The sequence below is a fragment of the Cyrtonyx montezumae genome, unplaced genomic scaffold (assembly GCF_038088225.1).
Source record: "Cyrtonyx montezumae isolate F1298 unplaced genomic scaffold, pur_monq_1.0 scaffold_17, whole genome shotgun sequence".
NCBI lineage: Eukaryota > Metazoa > Chordata > Aves > Galliformes > Odontophoridae > Cyrtonyx > Cyrtonyx montezumae.
Window position 1 is genome coordinate 18,892,257 of NW_027071903.1, and position 15,239 is coordinate 18,907,495.

Sequence of the window (15,239 nt, forward strand, 5' to 3'; positions counted from 1 at the left end):
TCAGAGGCAAGGAGCCCCAGCTAAAAGGTCTCCAGTCCCTGAATACATGTGCAGCACCATTTCTTTAGTCAGGGCATTATATCCAGGGTTGCAAGAAAAAGCTTCATCTTACAGATAACCTTCATTTACAGTGATTTTCATCACCCCATGTTTCTTTGTGACAATCAAATACACTCCCCAAGTATGACCTCCCACGGCTACACTGTAGAAGCACTGAGCTCTCATTGGTTTCAATAGGATTACATCCTTCACTGCCTTGGTAAACAAGAGATGCCAGTAGAGTTGGAACTCAAATTATGCAGCACACACAGCAATTACACTCAAGAAACCTTATAATTACACAATGCACTCAGTACTTCATTGACACAGACAGCTGGCTAGAGTCTGTCTTCAACCCACGAAAGAAAAAAATTAAACATGAAAGCTGTCACTTGGCCCTCACTTGCTCTCAAAAGCCAGCACTCCACGGCAGAAGCAGCCTCTCATTTCAGAGAGCTCAAACAATGACTGACAGCCTGAAGGACTTCCTCCTGATTTTTGTTTTCAGACCTATCCTAAGCACTTCTCAGGAGAGAGGTAGAAACACATGGGACAAGAGTACTTATCCCTTTAGGATTCAAACACAAGTGGAATCAACACTGCCACCACTTGTCAAATTCATTAATTAATATTTATGCCTCCTAGTTTTGCTACTGCGTGTAAACTCTAGAGAACGTGTGAGAATGAAACTCCAGCAACAAAATAAATCAGTCTTAAACATTACCCTAAAAGGAGTTCAACCTGTAGCTCTGAAAGCTACTTATGTAAAATATCATGAGTTTCATGTTCTGTTTTGTCCTACTGGCTGGGGGAGGGGAACAACCATTGGTTGTTGTTTGTTTTGCATGACACACACCCCAATTGGTCCTGGCTTTCTAAAGAGACGTAGTTCAGGCGCTGCTACACTGACTTCCTTGACCAACTCAGCCAGCAAGCTCATGGAACAGTACTACTTTATGACTGCTGATTATGAGTGTATAGTTGCTTTTGCATCTAAAAAGCTGAGGGATATCATAGGTTTCATACATCTATGTTGAGCTAAAAGCTTACAAAAGTAACAGTGCCACGGCATAGGAACTCTCATTTTCACCTTCAACATACATCACCTGGGGCAGCTGCTTATCACACCACTGCTTCCTTTGTAATCTGCAATTCCCCCTTGGTGCCACAAGAACGCAGTCTCCCTCCTCCTGCCCCAGTCTTCAAGCTATTGCTTCCATTTCTGAAAAACAGACCCTTGCAGACAGTTTTTTACTGTGCCAGTTTGTGACCAAGTAGATGTCCACAAGGAAGAAGAAAGCCAAGAGAGACAAGGATTTAAGACTGTCACCATGCAATTAAGCACAATGCTATCCATAACCAAGCACACTCTCTATTTATTACACAGCCATTTGCTTTGCACGTGCTCACAGCTGAATTCCCAAGGTCTTTATTAAAGCATCACAGGGGAATGCTATTTCCAGACCATCACAAAGCAGCAGCTGCTTTATCCTTCCACATAAGTAGCCCAGTGCTTTGCCAGGAAATAAATTAAGGAATACTAAGAGAAGAGCTGAAGGCCGGAGAAGTGACAAAGAGGGAGAAAAGTCTTTAAACAAATGTTACAGGGGCAGCATATCGCTCTGCATCTCTATCAGACGTGTTCCAAAATGAATAGTTCGTGAGGAAGCCCAGACAACTATGAAGGTATCTCACCTGCATTTAACCATCAGTCAGGCACACTCCAGACTGCTCGATAAGAGGGCTCCTAGAGTCAAGGAGCAAGTGTTTTTGTGCCTCTAATGCATTTGCATTCAGTGGCTTAGAATCAGCCAGCACTGACTTCCCAGAACTTGCAATCCAGCTAAGGTGAAAGGTGTGAGAAAGGCAAGTATGTCTTCTCTTCGACAGAAGAGTTGATAGCACTGAGAAATTAAGTCATTTATTTGACTTCACACCAGGAGCTGGTGGCAGATCTCAGACTCTACAGCAGATTTCACAGCTCAAGTGCCCAAACGTCAACTAAAATTGGCCAGAATGCCTGGTTTTTAGTTATCACCAAAACGAAGAGACTGCAGTCATCCTAAGAGCAGAGCAGTATTTATGACACACCAGATAAACTCATGGGTTGATACATCTTACTGCCCTTCTCCCCTTCCTGCTTTGTGTTGTTTTAAAGGGACACGAGCTCCTCTCAGAAATGCTGTGGGCAGCCACACAACAGCTTGTCACAGTTCAGCACAGGCTATCCTCAACTGTGGCAGCAGATCAGGAGCATAATCACTAGCTGCTGCAGCCTGTCAGTTACAATATAATTAGATACCACGTAAAATTTGTCCATCATTTATACAGGAATTTATCCTAGCAATGAAGATAACCTATTATTTGCATTGCTAATATCATCTAGGAGATTTGTCACTGAGTGAGAATACAAAGAGACAATATTACTGGGTGGCTTTAGAGTCTATTTTCAGAAATTTGATTTACATGAGCACCAGTTCAGCTCATGTTATTGTGCAGTTCAGGAGAAGATGTGGGGGAAAGAAAGTGGACAATCCAGAATAACTACATAACTTAATGGTTTTATTTCCTCAAGGTTTATTTTTAAAAGTGGTTCTGGAGGATAACGCTCTGGGGCAGAATCTGACTTGAGTGAATAACAGAAGCACAGCCAGTTTTGAATGCCTCTATGCTAAGACTGGTGTTGTTATGGTGCATTAATATAAGAAGAGCTTTTAAGCAGCTCTATGTACATGTGCAGATTTATGGGTCTATCTCTGAAACACTAAAAGCACCACGCTGCTGAGCTGCTGTAATGAAACACTGAAAATATGTAAACAAAACCCTGAGACGACAGTACAGGTTACCTGACTCCACACTGGCACTGAAGGGCAGTGCAGGAAGAAGTCAGGGAGCCGATCCTGAGTCACTTGAGAAGAGCAAACTGCTTCTTCCCCAAATACCAAACATACATTCCCCTTCTGTAAGCATTCAGCTGGCCCTACAATTATTTTCATATCTCTAGACATCATCAAAATTGCAATTATAATCACATTTTTTTCCAGGAAGTATTCCTGCAGAAAACTACACTACCAGATGGAAATGGAAGCACAGCACCTCAGACAATCTCTTACCTGCCAGCCTACACGCATGCAGACTACCATGAGACAGTTCAACCCTCCTTCTCACAGAGGACCTGCAAACTCAGCTCAGCAACTGAGTTTTTAGTGAGAATACGTTTGTTTCCCAGTCTGAGAGGCATTCACTTGAGGTGTTCTCATTACACAGCCACTCAAGCTCAGCAATGCCAGCAGCATATACTCACACTGCTGCAAGAATGCTACCCATAGTCTATTGCACAGAGAAAAAACATGGCAGTATTTTTCCACACAGGATTTATATATTTTTTTTTACTTGCCCGCTGCCATAAATGTCTATTACTCTATTTTGATGTTGTTTTTGAACTACAGTTGGTCAGAAAGGTGAAAAGCTTCCTCTTTCCATTTGAGAAAAACAGAACAACCAAAGTACACCAGGCTACAGCAGTGTGAGCATGGTAATACTGACACCAACACGTTTGGTATCGCTGCACCTGATGGAAAAGTCCCTTAAAATGCAGTGGATGCAAACAAATGGCTTTAATGGAAACTGAGATGGCTTTCCAGTCTCTTTCTCCACCCACACAGGTTTCTTTTTGCTGCAGTTGTTCATCTTTGAGCAAGGTTACACCAAGCTCCCTGACCTACACTTCAGTTCTTGCTTAGATAAGCACTTCTCCCAGGATCCAAGCAGAGGTAAAGTAACTGTGGTGGTATGCCAGCCAGCTGCTTTAACAGGACAATTACACTCAAGACAAAAGGCCTCCAAGGAAACTTCTTACAATCCAAGTTCCCAAGCCATACAAACCGTGGAGAGAGACAACAAAACCGAAGCCCGACTGCAATGCAGAACACTGCTATAAAAAGGAATCTAGAGGGAAAAAAAACAAAGAAAGAGCTTTCACAAGACAATATGGTGTTCACAGTTGGAATAAAAAACACCAAACTTCTATCTGTACTCATGCCTTCATATTTAAGACATTCAGCTGTAGGAATGCAGGATTAGCAAGGTTTGTCTGCTATGAGAAACCCTGTCCCAAACAAGGACAAATGACATCATTCAGATATGTGACTGCACACAGGAAGCCAAAACACAGCTCAGAGATCTAATTTTAGGTTTACTACGCTTTGTAAAGTTTGCCAGTTGCTGGCTATCTTTTTCTAATTGGATGATAAATTACATTTGGTCCCTTGACAGCAAGAAAAAAAAAGTGACACTTTACCCAGTGCTGCACATTCTCCGAGCTATGAGACAACGTGGTATCTTTAACCTTGAAAAGTATTGATGTTTACTGACAGCAGCAGACAACAACCATCCATTGCTTTCCAGTGTACGTCATGAGCCAAGTCAGTTTCACCTTAGGTAAGTACCTCATCTGGCAGTGCCATGCTTTGAAATTCTGCACCTCAGCGTTCTCTGTTTATTTTCATACTAACCTCCTTTTTCCCTGGGAAAAATAAGTTCTGACAATTTTATAATTTCATAGTTATATTTTTATCAATTTCCAAATCAAAGCCCTTGGAAATTCTTACTGAATGTGCTTCTTAAAAACCACAAGCCTTTCAAGCAGACTCCCTCTAAATTTAAATGATGAGAGCAATTAATCTACACGCAGTCTCATCACGATGAATTTTCTCCTTCCTCCTTCCTTACGTTTCAGAGACAAACTCTGGGAGTTGTCTGCACTGGCATGCTCTTCTCAGCAAAGAGGACAGGAATGTGTTGGTGACTCCTTCTACAGGCATTCACATCTTGTCAGAGCTCTCAGGAAACAGCTCAACCCAAGGCCGTGCAAGGTTCACAAAGTGTATGCACAGAAGCACTCTGCTGGAAGCTTTAAGGGGGAAGTCTGAGATCACAGCCATAGAGAACTGGGAGCCTTCTGTAAATGGGACGTATCAAGTTTTTAGTGTGCTTTATTTTATGAAGACTTTTTATTATTTAATCTAAACCAGTACTTGGAATGGCAGAAATGTGTTGGATTTAGTGAGCATGCAGTGCGTACAAAAGGACAGTATTTAGGAAGAAAGGACAGTAGAAATCCAAGCACAGCAGGGCCACTGAAGGAAAAGCATCTTCTTGTTTCCCTAGGACTTTATGGAACAAAATTCTCAAAGAACCCAAAACATTCATCTGTTCCACACTCGGCTGACAGCCATCACAGATGTCACCGTGCTTCCTGTGTCTGAGCTGCAATAGTGTTATATTTACTTATTTTAAAGTGCAAAGAAAGCTGCTACCTCTCCTAGAACTACGCAGAACCTGCACCACAGCAGATGCCAGGTGGTGCCAGAATGCTCTGAACCGTTCAGAAGTGCATATAATAGGAATTTAGACTACTAAAATCATTTAAGTGGTTCAGCATGGGAAAGATTTGCAAGTAAATCCTATCCATAGTAACTCTACAGCTCCCTGTTGAACCTTTCACACAAGACCATAGACACATCACTAGCTCTTACCGCAGCTCTGAGCCAGGTAGGAATACAAATATTAATGATGTGAGAAATGACTAACGTTTCATTTCAAGTTCATTTAATGCCTGGGCACTGCCAGGGTGCATTCTGAGCACAGCAGTTTGTGTGTAACACTCCACAACACAGTGACTTCATGGGGCAGGTTTCAGTGCTCCCAACAGGAAAGCACTGAGCACCTTTGAACATATGCTGTGTCTGATAACCACACCGGCACTTTTCACCCACATTACACTGTAGTTCAGACAATTGTAACCAATGTAATCTGGGCAAAAAACAATGTGTCACTGCCAGAAAAGCATCAGAGCACTGGAGGAATATGGGCTCGGACAGAAGGATCCATCCTATCAGAGTGAGTATGGAGCAAAGTGCCCATTTGAATTCAGAACACTATTTAATAAGTCTCATGTTTCCAAACAATGACTTATTACTGTCTTAACAGCTAATTAAGTGTCATGTTATTAATTAACATACATAATATCAACAATCAGTTAAATAACATTATCTGAATTACAGCCAATTAACACCTTAGACACCATTTTGGGTCACTAACCCTGAATCACAAGAGACTGTGCCACCTCCTGAATCATCACAGCATCTTCTGAAGTTCTTAAATGATTTCTTGGACATTTCCCAATCATGCAGTGACAAGCAATGTGACCTCCATCTGCCCTGAGCTTGGAAAAGCAGAATCTGCATTGCAAACTCCTGCCAGCCTGGCAAGCATCTCCTTAACCTAAAGCTGAAAAATAAAATGCGCATGATAGAAAAACTTCCCACTTAACACATGAAGGTCTCAGATTGAATATCAACTCTCACAGTGGTAATAAACAGAGTCCAAAGACCCAGGGAAGGTCAAAGCTGACTCATGCTCAGCAGGAATAGCAGATTTGATAAGCTGTTCCTTCTGCTATGTGGAGCAACACCAGGGCATACGTAACAGGCATGCAGAAGGTTAGCACACTGTACCCTTAGTGTTTAAAGGTCCAAATCTAGTCAAATGTGATCTGGATGTAAGATATCTGGGAACAATAAATACTAGAGGGGACAAAAATTATGATTTAATGGTTAAGCAAATCTTCCCCTCCCCTGTGTATGTAAGGGATGGAAATAACGACAGTGTTCTAATAAAAATTTTAGGAAATTATCATGAGGCCAACAGCACTGCTGTCCGTGGATTCATCTGGTCTGGCAAAAAGGAAGAAGGTACCTCCTCATCTGTTTTGGCCTCTGCTACATGAAATAAACAGAAGTTCCTCCAGCAGCAGGACAGTACAGAAACTTTGTTATTTAATATGTCAGCTCTCCCTGTGTAGGAAACAGATAAACCAGTATAAATTCTCTCTGTTTGAGGATTATGGATCCACAAAACTCACAGACTGAGAGTTATTACTCTAATCACAAAACAAAACAATTTTTCTCAGAACTTTGTGTAAGAAACTAAAGATTCTGGAAATTGTTGAAAGAACATAAAAAAATAGCAATTAAATTTGATAAAAAAGGGAAAAAGCACCTAAGATCACTGCTGGAAAGAATAAAGAATCCAAAAGTAATGACTAGCAGACAGCTAATGACAATGAGAGTTACAGTGCTCGAGTATCAGATACTAAAATGTATGTTAATTCTTCTGCTGAAACAAGCTCATGACAAAGAAATATTAATAGGTGCTAGCTAGTGCTCAATAATTAAAGTTACATTTCGCACTGAATGTGAATTCTTGCTCTGCATATACTGTAGGAAAAAAATAATCCCAGTTTGTTTAAAAAAAAATTAGAGAACTCATTCAAAGTATAAATGAATCTAAGAGTTAGACTCTGTATCTGAGGAAGTCCAATACTATACAATTTCTATAGACAGGAAAGAAAATTCCTGGTACAAAGACACTGTGTGATGTGTGTGAAGGGTACATATCCTACCTGTAATTACACCCTGCTGTTTGCCAGGGAGAGTCCATCTAGCTGGATGGCATGGCTTTTTATCACAGATTTCCAAGTTCCTCCCCTACAAAGAATACCTTAGTTATCTCTGCTTTTTGTTTTCATTGGCTAAGCAAATATTTGTTAGTTACGCTGTCAGAACAGTGAGTATGTGCCAGGCTCTATTACCACTGGTTGAAGGTTAGACCTGCTCCTCTCAAGAAGAAACGTTTTCACCTGCCACAGGGAAGCTGCTGGGATCTTCCACACACAGGAGTGTGGGGGACAGGGAGGGAACTTGTGTCTGGAGATGTAGGGCCATAAGAGATGACAGGGCAGTGACTAAAGATTTGGCTTGGCTTAACCACACCCCAGGTCAGCAGAGGCTGAGAAACTGGGAGCTGGTTTATGGCTACAATGATCAACAGAAATCACAGTTGTTACCTTTTGCATTAAGGTAGAGACTAAATCATCTGGGACTTCTTCCAAGCCTGCTTAAAATGTAGAAGGAAACAACTTCAGCTGAAGTATCTGATGCATGCACCTGTTCTGTTGTTCTTTAGCACAGTAGCTATGTACAAGATGACTTTCAATGCTGAAACTGCAATTATATGAAGAAATGAAGTGCTCTATTCAAGAAGAAAAGAACATCCAGCAATCCCTTTGAAATCTTGAGTCAATCTAAGTTTCATATGCTTTAATGACTCATAAAAACATGGAACCGTGTCATGTTGAATGGAAAAAAATGCAATTGCTCAGAAGTGACTAGAAAGAATGTAACCATGAAAAAATAGAAGCATCCAAATATATATAATATGTTATTGTATCAATTACAAATTATAAATCTTTGCTCATTCAGATGACAAAAATCAGCTACTACAGTTGATTCCTGAATTCCAACCCTCTTGCCCTGAAAAATCCTTACAGTAAAGACTTGTAGCTCCCTAAATCCAAAAAGCATGTAAAACCAAACTGGATCACTCAAGGGGAGGAGGGAGGATTGGGAGAAGTAACTCTACTAGCTCCCCAAATTTCTCCTTCATTTAGCACATCCATGATAAGAAGTACCACTGCTTCTCTCCTACTGCTCACCAGACACTTATAAATCCAAGCAATATTACAGAAACCACCACAGAAACATGGGCTTTTTTCTACAATACGAATAGCTTTTCTTATAGTAACCACTGACTCCAATGACCCAGGAACCACAGTGCTAAAAATACACATCTTCAGAGACAACCCATATCTGGGAGAGCTTAAGACTTCAGCTCAAAAAGCAATAGGGGAGCTAGACACTAAGCAGTTTTACATCAACACTTCCGCAGAGAACAAAATGCAGAAGATCAGACTTACCTATAATTCTGAAACAGAGCTATCATACAGTCAAGTTCTGCTAATTTGAGAGAAAGGCAGGTAGGACAGAAACAGTTCAAGTTATTAACGAAGTGCTGCCAACACTGAAAGGTACCCTTCTGCCTGTTCTCTTCAGAAGAGTAGGTACTCTTCTGTTGTTTTTGGACAACAGTGAATGGCAAATCAAGCTTGGGTCATTTTCTCCAGATGATCAGAACTGCTTTTTCAATCATCTCAGTGAACAGAACAGAAAATCTTTATTAGAGATCCACAGAATAAATAATACTGTGTTTGCAATAACATACCCAATCAGAAATACGGGAAAGGACTTTTATCATTTGAGCAAACAAAAAAAGAAACAAGTAGGTATTGATATTTAAACACAAACAGCAGAAAATTCCTCAAAGTGAAATACAGATCACCCCAACGTGCAGAAAAACATCACAACTTTGCTGTAAATCCATTTCCTGCAGGTAAAGCCTAGATCCTCTCCTAGGCAGCTCACTTCTGGCACCAACCAGACATTAACTTGGCAGTCTGCAGCTCTGCCATGCAGAGAGCTTCACAAAAAACTGCCACCCCAGCACTACAACTTCCACAAGTCCAGAGAGCCTTGCTTCTTTCTCCTGTCAGAGAAAAGTCTTGAAGAGACGCCCAGCCACCTTCTTTGTTGGACAGGATACTGCATCTGCAGCAGACGAGGATTCCAAACTACCCAAGTGAACAACGTGCCCTTCCCACTTCTCATGCCTACTCAAAGTCTTGGCATTGACCTGCCACAAAGATTGGCATATCAGACCACACATTTCCATCCATAACAGATCTTCCACATCTATATAAAACATAGCAAAGCCAAACAAAAGCTGGGGAGAGGAGAGTTTATAGGTGAGCATAGCTCCCAGTGAGGAAGATGAGCAAGAAACAGGCAGTCACTTCCCTACACCCATAGGTCAATAATGAAGGGAAGATTTCCTCACCCAGATATCAGTCAGGTTTCTCTGTTAAGCATTATCTCGCCCTTGTAGGCTGCAGAGAGCTGAGCCATGGTGAGCAGGATGCCCTCAGGGCACAGCAGTGCCAGCCCTGCACCACCCTGCACAACTCCCAGCAGGCGCTGCCATGAGAGGCCCTGAGCAGCCCCCATCACGCCTCAGCCCAGACACGTAGCAGTGACACTGTCCAGAAGGCACAGATGTCAGCAGTGCTCTGCAGCCTAGCTGATGACACATTGAGACTGATGACTCTTTGGTACAACCGTTTATGAATTACGCTGCACACCTCTAACTTCCAGCACTCTTTGTGCTGCCACCCCCAGCAATGTCTGCCAGCTCCACTGGAAAAAGCTCCTGCGAGCTGCTTTTGTCCACCCAGACAGAGCGAACTATCCACAGCACAACAGATGCTAAGACACTTTGTGTTAGAAGGCTCACTCTAGCCTGCTGCTCTGCTGCTCCCTCCATTGGGAAACAGACCTTGAGACGGGCAGGCCAGTTCTTCCTTCCTCTTGACCCACTCTGGCTTCGACTGAAGAGTTTCCCGCCCTTCCCTTCCCTGCCCGAAGAACCAAGGGTCACTTGGCTTGCTGCGTGTTACCAAGGAAGTTAAGCTCCCCTTCACTTCTGCCCATTTTTCAAGGAGCATTTCCAACATTTAGGTACGCAGTTACAGTCACCTGCTACCAATGTTCCTGTAAACAGCTTATGCCAGGATCCCCCTTCACAGCATTTGTAACAGCATTAATAGGTTTCTGACAGAGAAGTTTATTAGAATGAATGGTGAAGGGCACAGTTCCCTGTTACTTGAATGAAAGTGATACTTAGCAACACAGAATCACATCTGGGGAGGGATAAATTTTGAGAACACTGTGTGAAATGATTTTCAGTGTATCCATTTTTGATCAATAACTCAGACACAGAAATAAAATAAATTTGCCAGAAATAATCACTTAATGCCTTGAAAGAGACAGCATTAAGTGCCTGTGAGGTCTGTATAACATATCCCCAGACTGCAAAACGTACTGCCTTTGGAAGAAGATAAAAAGAGGAGAATCTTCTAATACCTCTGCAGATGCTGAAAGCTTTAAACCCCATTGCATTCTTACTCTACTAAGACTTCCAGACCAGCTAGTCTAATGTATATACATGACAATAAGGTATTACCCTCCTTCAGCATAAGCCACACTAAACTTCCCAAGTGTCACTGGGAAGCTACATCAAGCTACCAAAGCCCATTAGCAACTTCTTTTGTCTAATGCCACTTGCCTGATTTCTGGTTCCCTGAAGGTACACTTAAGAAACGTTAGGCAACAGAACCATAAGCCTAAGATCAATATTTGAAAGACTGAGGAAGCCCTGGAGTTAGGCAGCTGGTTACAGCACACAGCTGCAGCTATGGAAAGCCTGCTCCCCACTTCTGCAGACTTTTCCCTCTCACCCTGCCTTAGCACAAGAAACAACATTTCCAGCATCCTTGTACAGTTGTACTGAAGTAAATAAAAAGAGGCACCTACAGGCTCCGAGGGTATCAGTCAGCACTGGAAAAGGCTCTTGTGCTACACCCATCACAGCTTGTCTAGTCTATTATTTCACTTCCATCAAAGCAAGGTATCAGCTGTCACTGGCTCTAATCAGTAGTTAGTGCTCAGAGACAGGCACCGTAACCTGTAACACTATACACATAGGTAACACAGTTGAAACAGGAAATCTGTAGAGCTCTTCACAAAATCTGAAAGTGAAAATAAAGCTGGCAGAGACTACGTGACATTATTTAACACGAAGCAGAGGTGTCACTATTTGTCCTTTTCCTTTAGGGAAGGTTTTTTCCTACTGCCCTCAGTAGCAAGTAGACCAGGATTTCTCATCTACAAGAAGCATTATGGCCATCACCTCCAAGAGTGGAGTGAAGCTCATCATCTCATAACACACTGCACTTCCAAAACCAATTCATCAACCAAACTGAAAACATACTGTTTGGTTTCCAGTACCTATTTTCACTAACCTCGTTGTAACAGCATGGAATATTATCTCATAGATTAAAAAAGCACACCCTTTACACACTGCATACACAAAGTGCATTTGTTGATTGCTCACTTTTGCCACATTTTCACTTTCAGGCTGATATTCTCAGAATTAGTACTCAAAAGTAAGCAGCTATGGAAAATTTAAAAGCTGAGGTCTTCCTGAGATGGAATAGAATGGAAAATATATATATATAAACATCCTCCACATAAAGATTTGTCAGGGAAATAGCTTCAACTGAAGTGTTTTAATATAACTGATCCATTGGCCCTTGAAAAGGGGTAATTGCACACACACGGTTATTTATCAACTCCAACTGCCAGATGTTGGGAAAGAAGCCAACAAGTACAGCCCTAATTTATACATTTGCATATAAAAAGTAATAATTGGAGAGTTCAACACTAAACAGGAACCACTCAGAACACTGTGTGCTAGGTAACTGGGGAAGCCTCATCCAGCCCACAGATCCATGACGTGTTTAAGCAGGTGATCATGGTTAATTATGGCAATAGTCTATTAACTGCACCTGTAATTAATATCTATTGATAACTCTTTATAGATTAAAGGCTGTATAAAGGCCTTATCCAGTCCTGCTCAAATGCTGATTGGTGAATCTTTTCAGGAATACATACACGATGTTTTGTAGGAAGGTTGGGACACGTTTTGTGCTCTGAGCCCACCAGAGCTGTGCAGCACCATTCAAAACACAAACCAAACCACAGGGCTGCATCTGTGACTATGGCAGTGCAGCTTCTTGTTTCCTGGCTTGTTCACAGAGCAGGCAGGTGAACCCCATTTAAAGCACACACACAGATGAAACCTATGTACAAAAGACAAGTGCAAACATACCTTCTGTTGTCCTAGTTGCAAGAAAGGAAACAGGAAAAATAGTTAGCAAGTTAGCACGCTTAACAAAGCAGAAACATCCCAAGTGCAATTCCTCTAGCAGAATGTGTGTTCCTGTTGTAATATACTGAAATTGATTTAAACTATCATGCAGTGCATTGATCAAGTCACTATTTTAAAATGCTGCCAATATCCCCATGTGTCAGCCTTTGCAACCGTGTGGTGGCTGCACAGCCTTACCTTCCTAGTTCTTCCCCAATTTCGTAAACATCCTCCACCTTCTGTTGCTTGAACAAAGCCATACTTGGACTCTTCATTGATGCAACTAGAACATTAAAAAAGAACAACATTCATCATGACCTCTCAACAGGCAAACAACAGATACAACACGTTCCTGATGTAGTCACTTAGAATCCACTGCAGCTTATCAGGGCTGCACTTACCATGCAGAGGTTGAAGAAATCCATTTATTAGTCTCAGCTGAACAATGAAGGTTCAATTTTATAAACAGGTGAGCAGCGCTAAATGAAGTGACCCTCACTGAAATAACCAAAACCATACACATCCATGTGAGCAATAGTGCACCTCCATGCTACTCCAAAGAGAGCTAGGGAATATCAGTGCTGCAGGCTTCCTCACTGCAAGTGCCAGCAGGCAGACCACAAACCAAGACGGCCGTGTGACACTGCTTCCTCCTTCTCAGCTGAGGCTGTGGTGCTGAGCACGCAGGCAGGGCAGCAAACAGACATCTGCTACAAAAAGACACTATGATTTTGCCTACAGAATGTTCAGTGGAGGGCCTCTCATCACACAACATGTGTTTGTGTAAACAGTGCAATTTGTTTCCTGATCTTAAGTGTTGATGAGCTCTGTGACCAAGCCTCCACTAGTGCAATTGAGGACCTCTGCTGCAAATACAGGACACAGGTCCATACTAACCAGGGACTTGTATTGAAAGGTGTTTCTTCCTCTAAGAAAATGATCCCATATAGCAGAGCGCTCCATAACACTAACCAGAGAATGAGGCTGCTAGGGAAAGGGAGAAAGAACTTGTTATTTCTACCAGAGTCACTGGATTGACATCATGGAGGTGTTCTGGCAGCAAGGATCAGACCTGGCTCCCAAAATGATGCTCTAATATTATGGGGGCAGAGAAGGACTGAGTAAGAACTCAGCATGACATGTTTAACCTCACTCTACTGTGCTACTCAGATACTTGTATACCACAGTGCTAAGGACACCAGGAACTCTCAGGAGTAACCAAAGTCTGCCTCAGATTTAGACTGCTGATAAAAGACATAACAGAAATGAAGAGGTATTCAAAGAAGCAAAGTGCAGCGAATGATAAACCACTTACAAAATGCCATAGTGGCAGAAAAAAATAATCAGGCCTGACACGTAAGGCTGAACCACAGAAAGAGCAACGTGTTTCTAGAAGTGCCACTGAGGTGAGCCTCCCCCCACAGCAATGCCAGTCAGCTCAGTTTTCCACCTGTCCTGGTGTCCCCTCACCTTTTTTGGGTGGGTGATCCAGAAGCTGCTGCTTCTGGAAAAGGAGATCAGAGGCATTATTCATCAGATACACACACACAGCCAGACAGGTTCAGATGACACTGTAATGCAGTAACCAACCAAACACTTCACAACAAGTTGATGCATCCCATGTAGATAAACACTCATATTACCTCCAGTGTTAAAAACAGCACTGCTTCCATCAGAAAGTGTAAGGTAGTTGTCAGACCTCTCAGATCATAACAAATCCAACTGCACTGACCAATACAGCTGTTGTACCACCCATATCCCTCAGTCGAATGCTTATCTCCATGTGAGCCCAGATGCCGCTTGCTGCAGATGCATCAGGGACTTCTGGATTCCAAAACTATTTTGATCTACAAACAAATTCAATGCTGCAAGAAGCTCCAGCTATTTTAACAGATCAACAATCTGCCTATAAAGTAGGACCAAAAGCAATTGCAGGGCTTCTGCCAAATTCACTTGTTTTTTTAAGATATTCTCACACATCTCTGTGCGTATTATCAGCAGCAAATGTGTTGTAAAAATCGAACAGACTTGTCAAAACGAACCCAGCTTTTGTCATGCACTCACCTCCCTAAACAGATCTGCTATTTTTTTCTCTCTCTCCCCCTCTCTTTATAAGCTGTTGCCTTCTAAGAAACAGGAGGGTGGCTGAGCATCAATCAAATTCATTTCCAAAAACATTCCTCCAAAGGAAGAGAGACAGTCACTCCTTGCTCTTCCACATACTGTTTGTGGCTTGTGTTGGCAAAACCTACTCAGTAGGACAAAAATGTTTTGATTTCTTCATCTCATCTGAAGGGGCAACTGCAGCAACCTCTACTTCTGTTGGGAGCAACATTCACTCTTTTAAAAACCAATATGGATTACCAAGAAGAACAACAGTCCCTCTGCCAGCACTCAGCACCAGTCACACAGCACACAAGGCAAGAAGTGGCACCTGCTGCCATCCTCCAGCATCACTTTGTGCACCTTCTTGTTGG

At 42.2% G+C, this 15,239-nt stretch overlaps 1 protein-coding gene across 3 annotated transcripts in view; it reads right to left on the bottom strand.

Moving 5' to 3' along the window:
- The window catches only part of DAPK2 (death associated protein kinase 2), a 36,224-nt gene extending 22,957 nt beyond the window's left edge, over window positions 1-13,267 (bottom strand). For all 3 annotated transcript variants that reach the window (XM_065733547.1, XM_065733546.1, XM_065733544.1), the window contains exon 1: window positions 12,961-13,267. In XM_065733547.1, the coding sequence (XP_065589619.1) occupies window positions 12,961-13,070 (110 nt within the window). In that variant the 5' untranslated portion in view covers window positions 13,071-13,267. The remainder of the gene's footprint in view (window positions 1-12,960) is intronic.
- Between the last annotated feature and the right edge of the window lie 1,972 nt (window positions 13,268-15,239).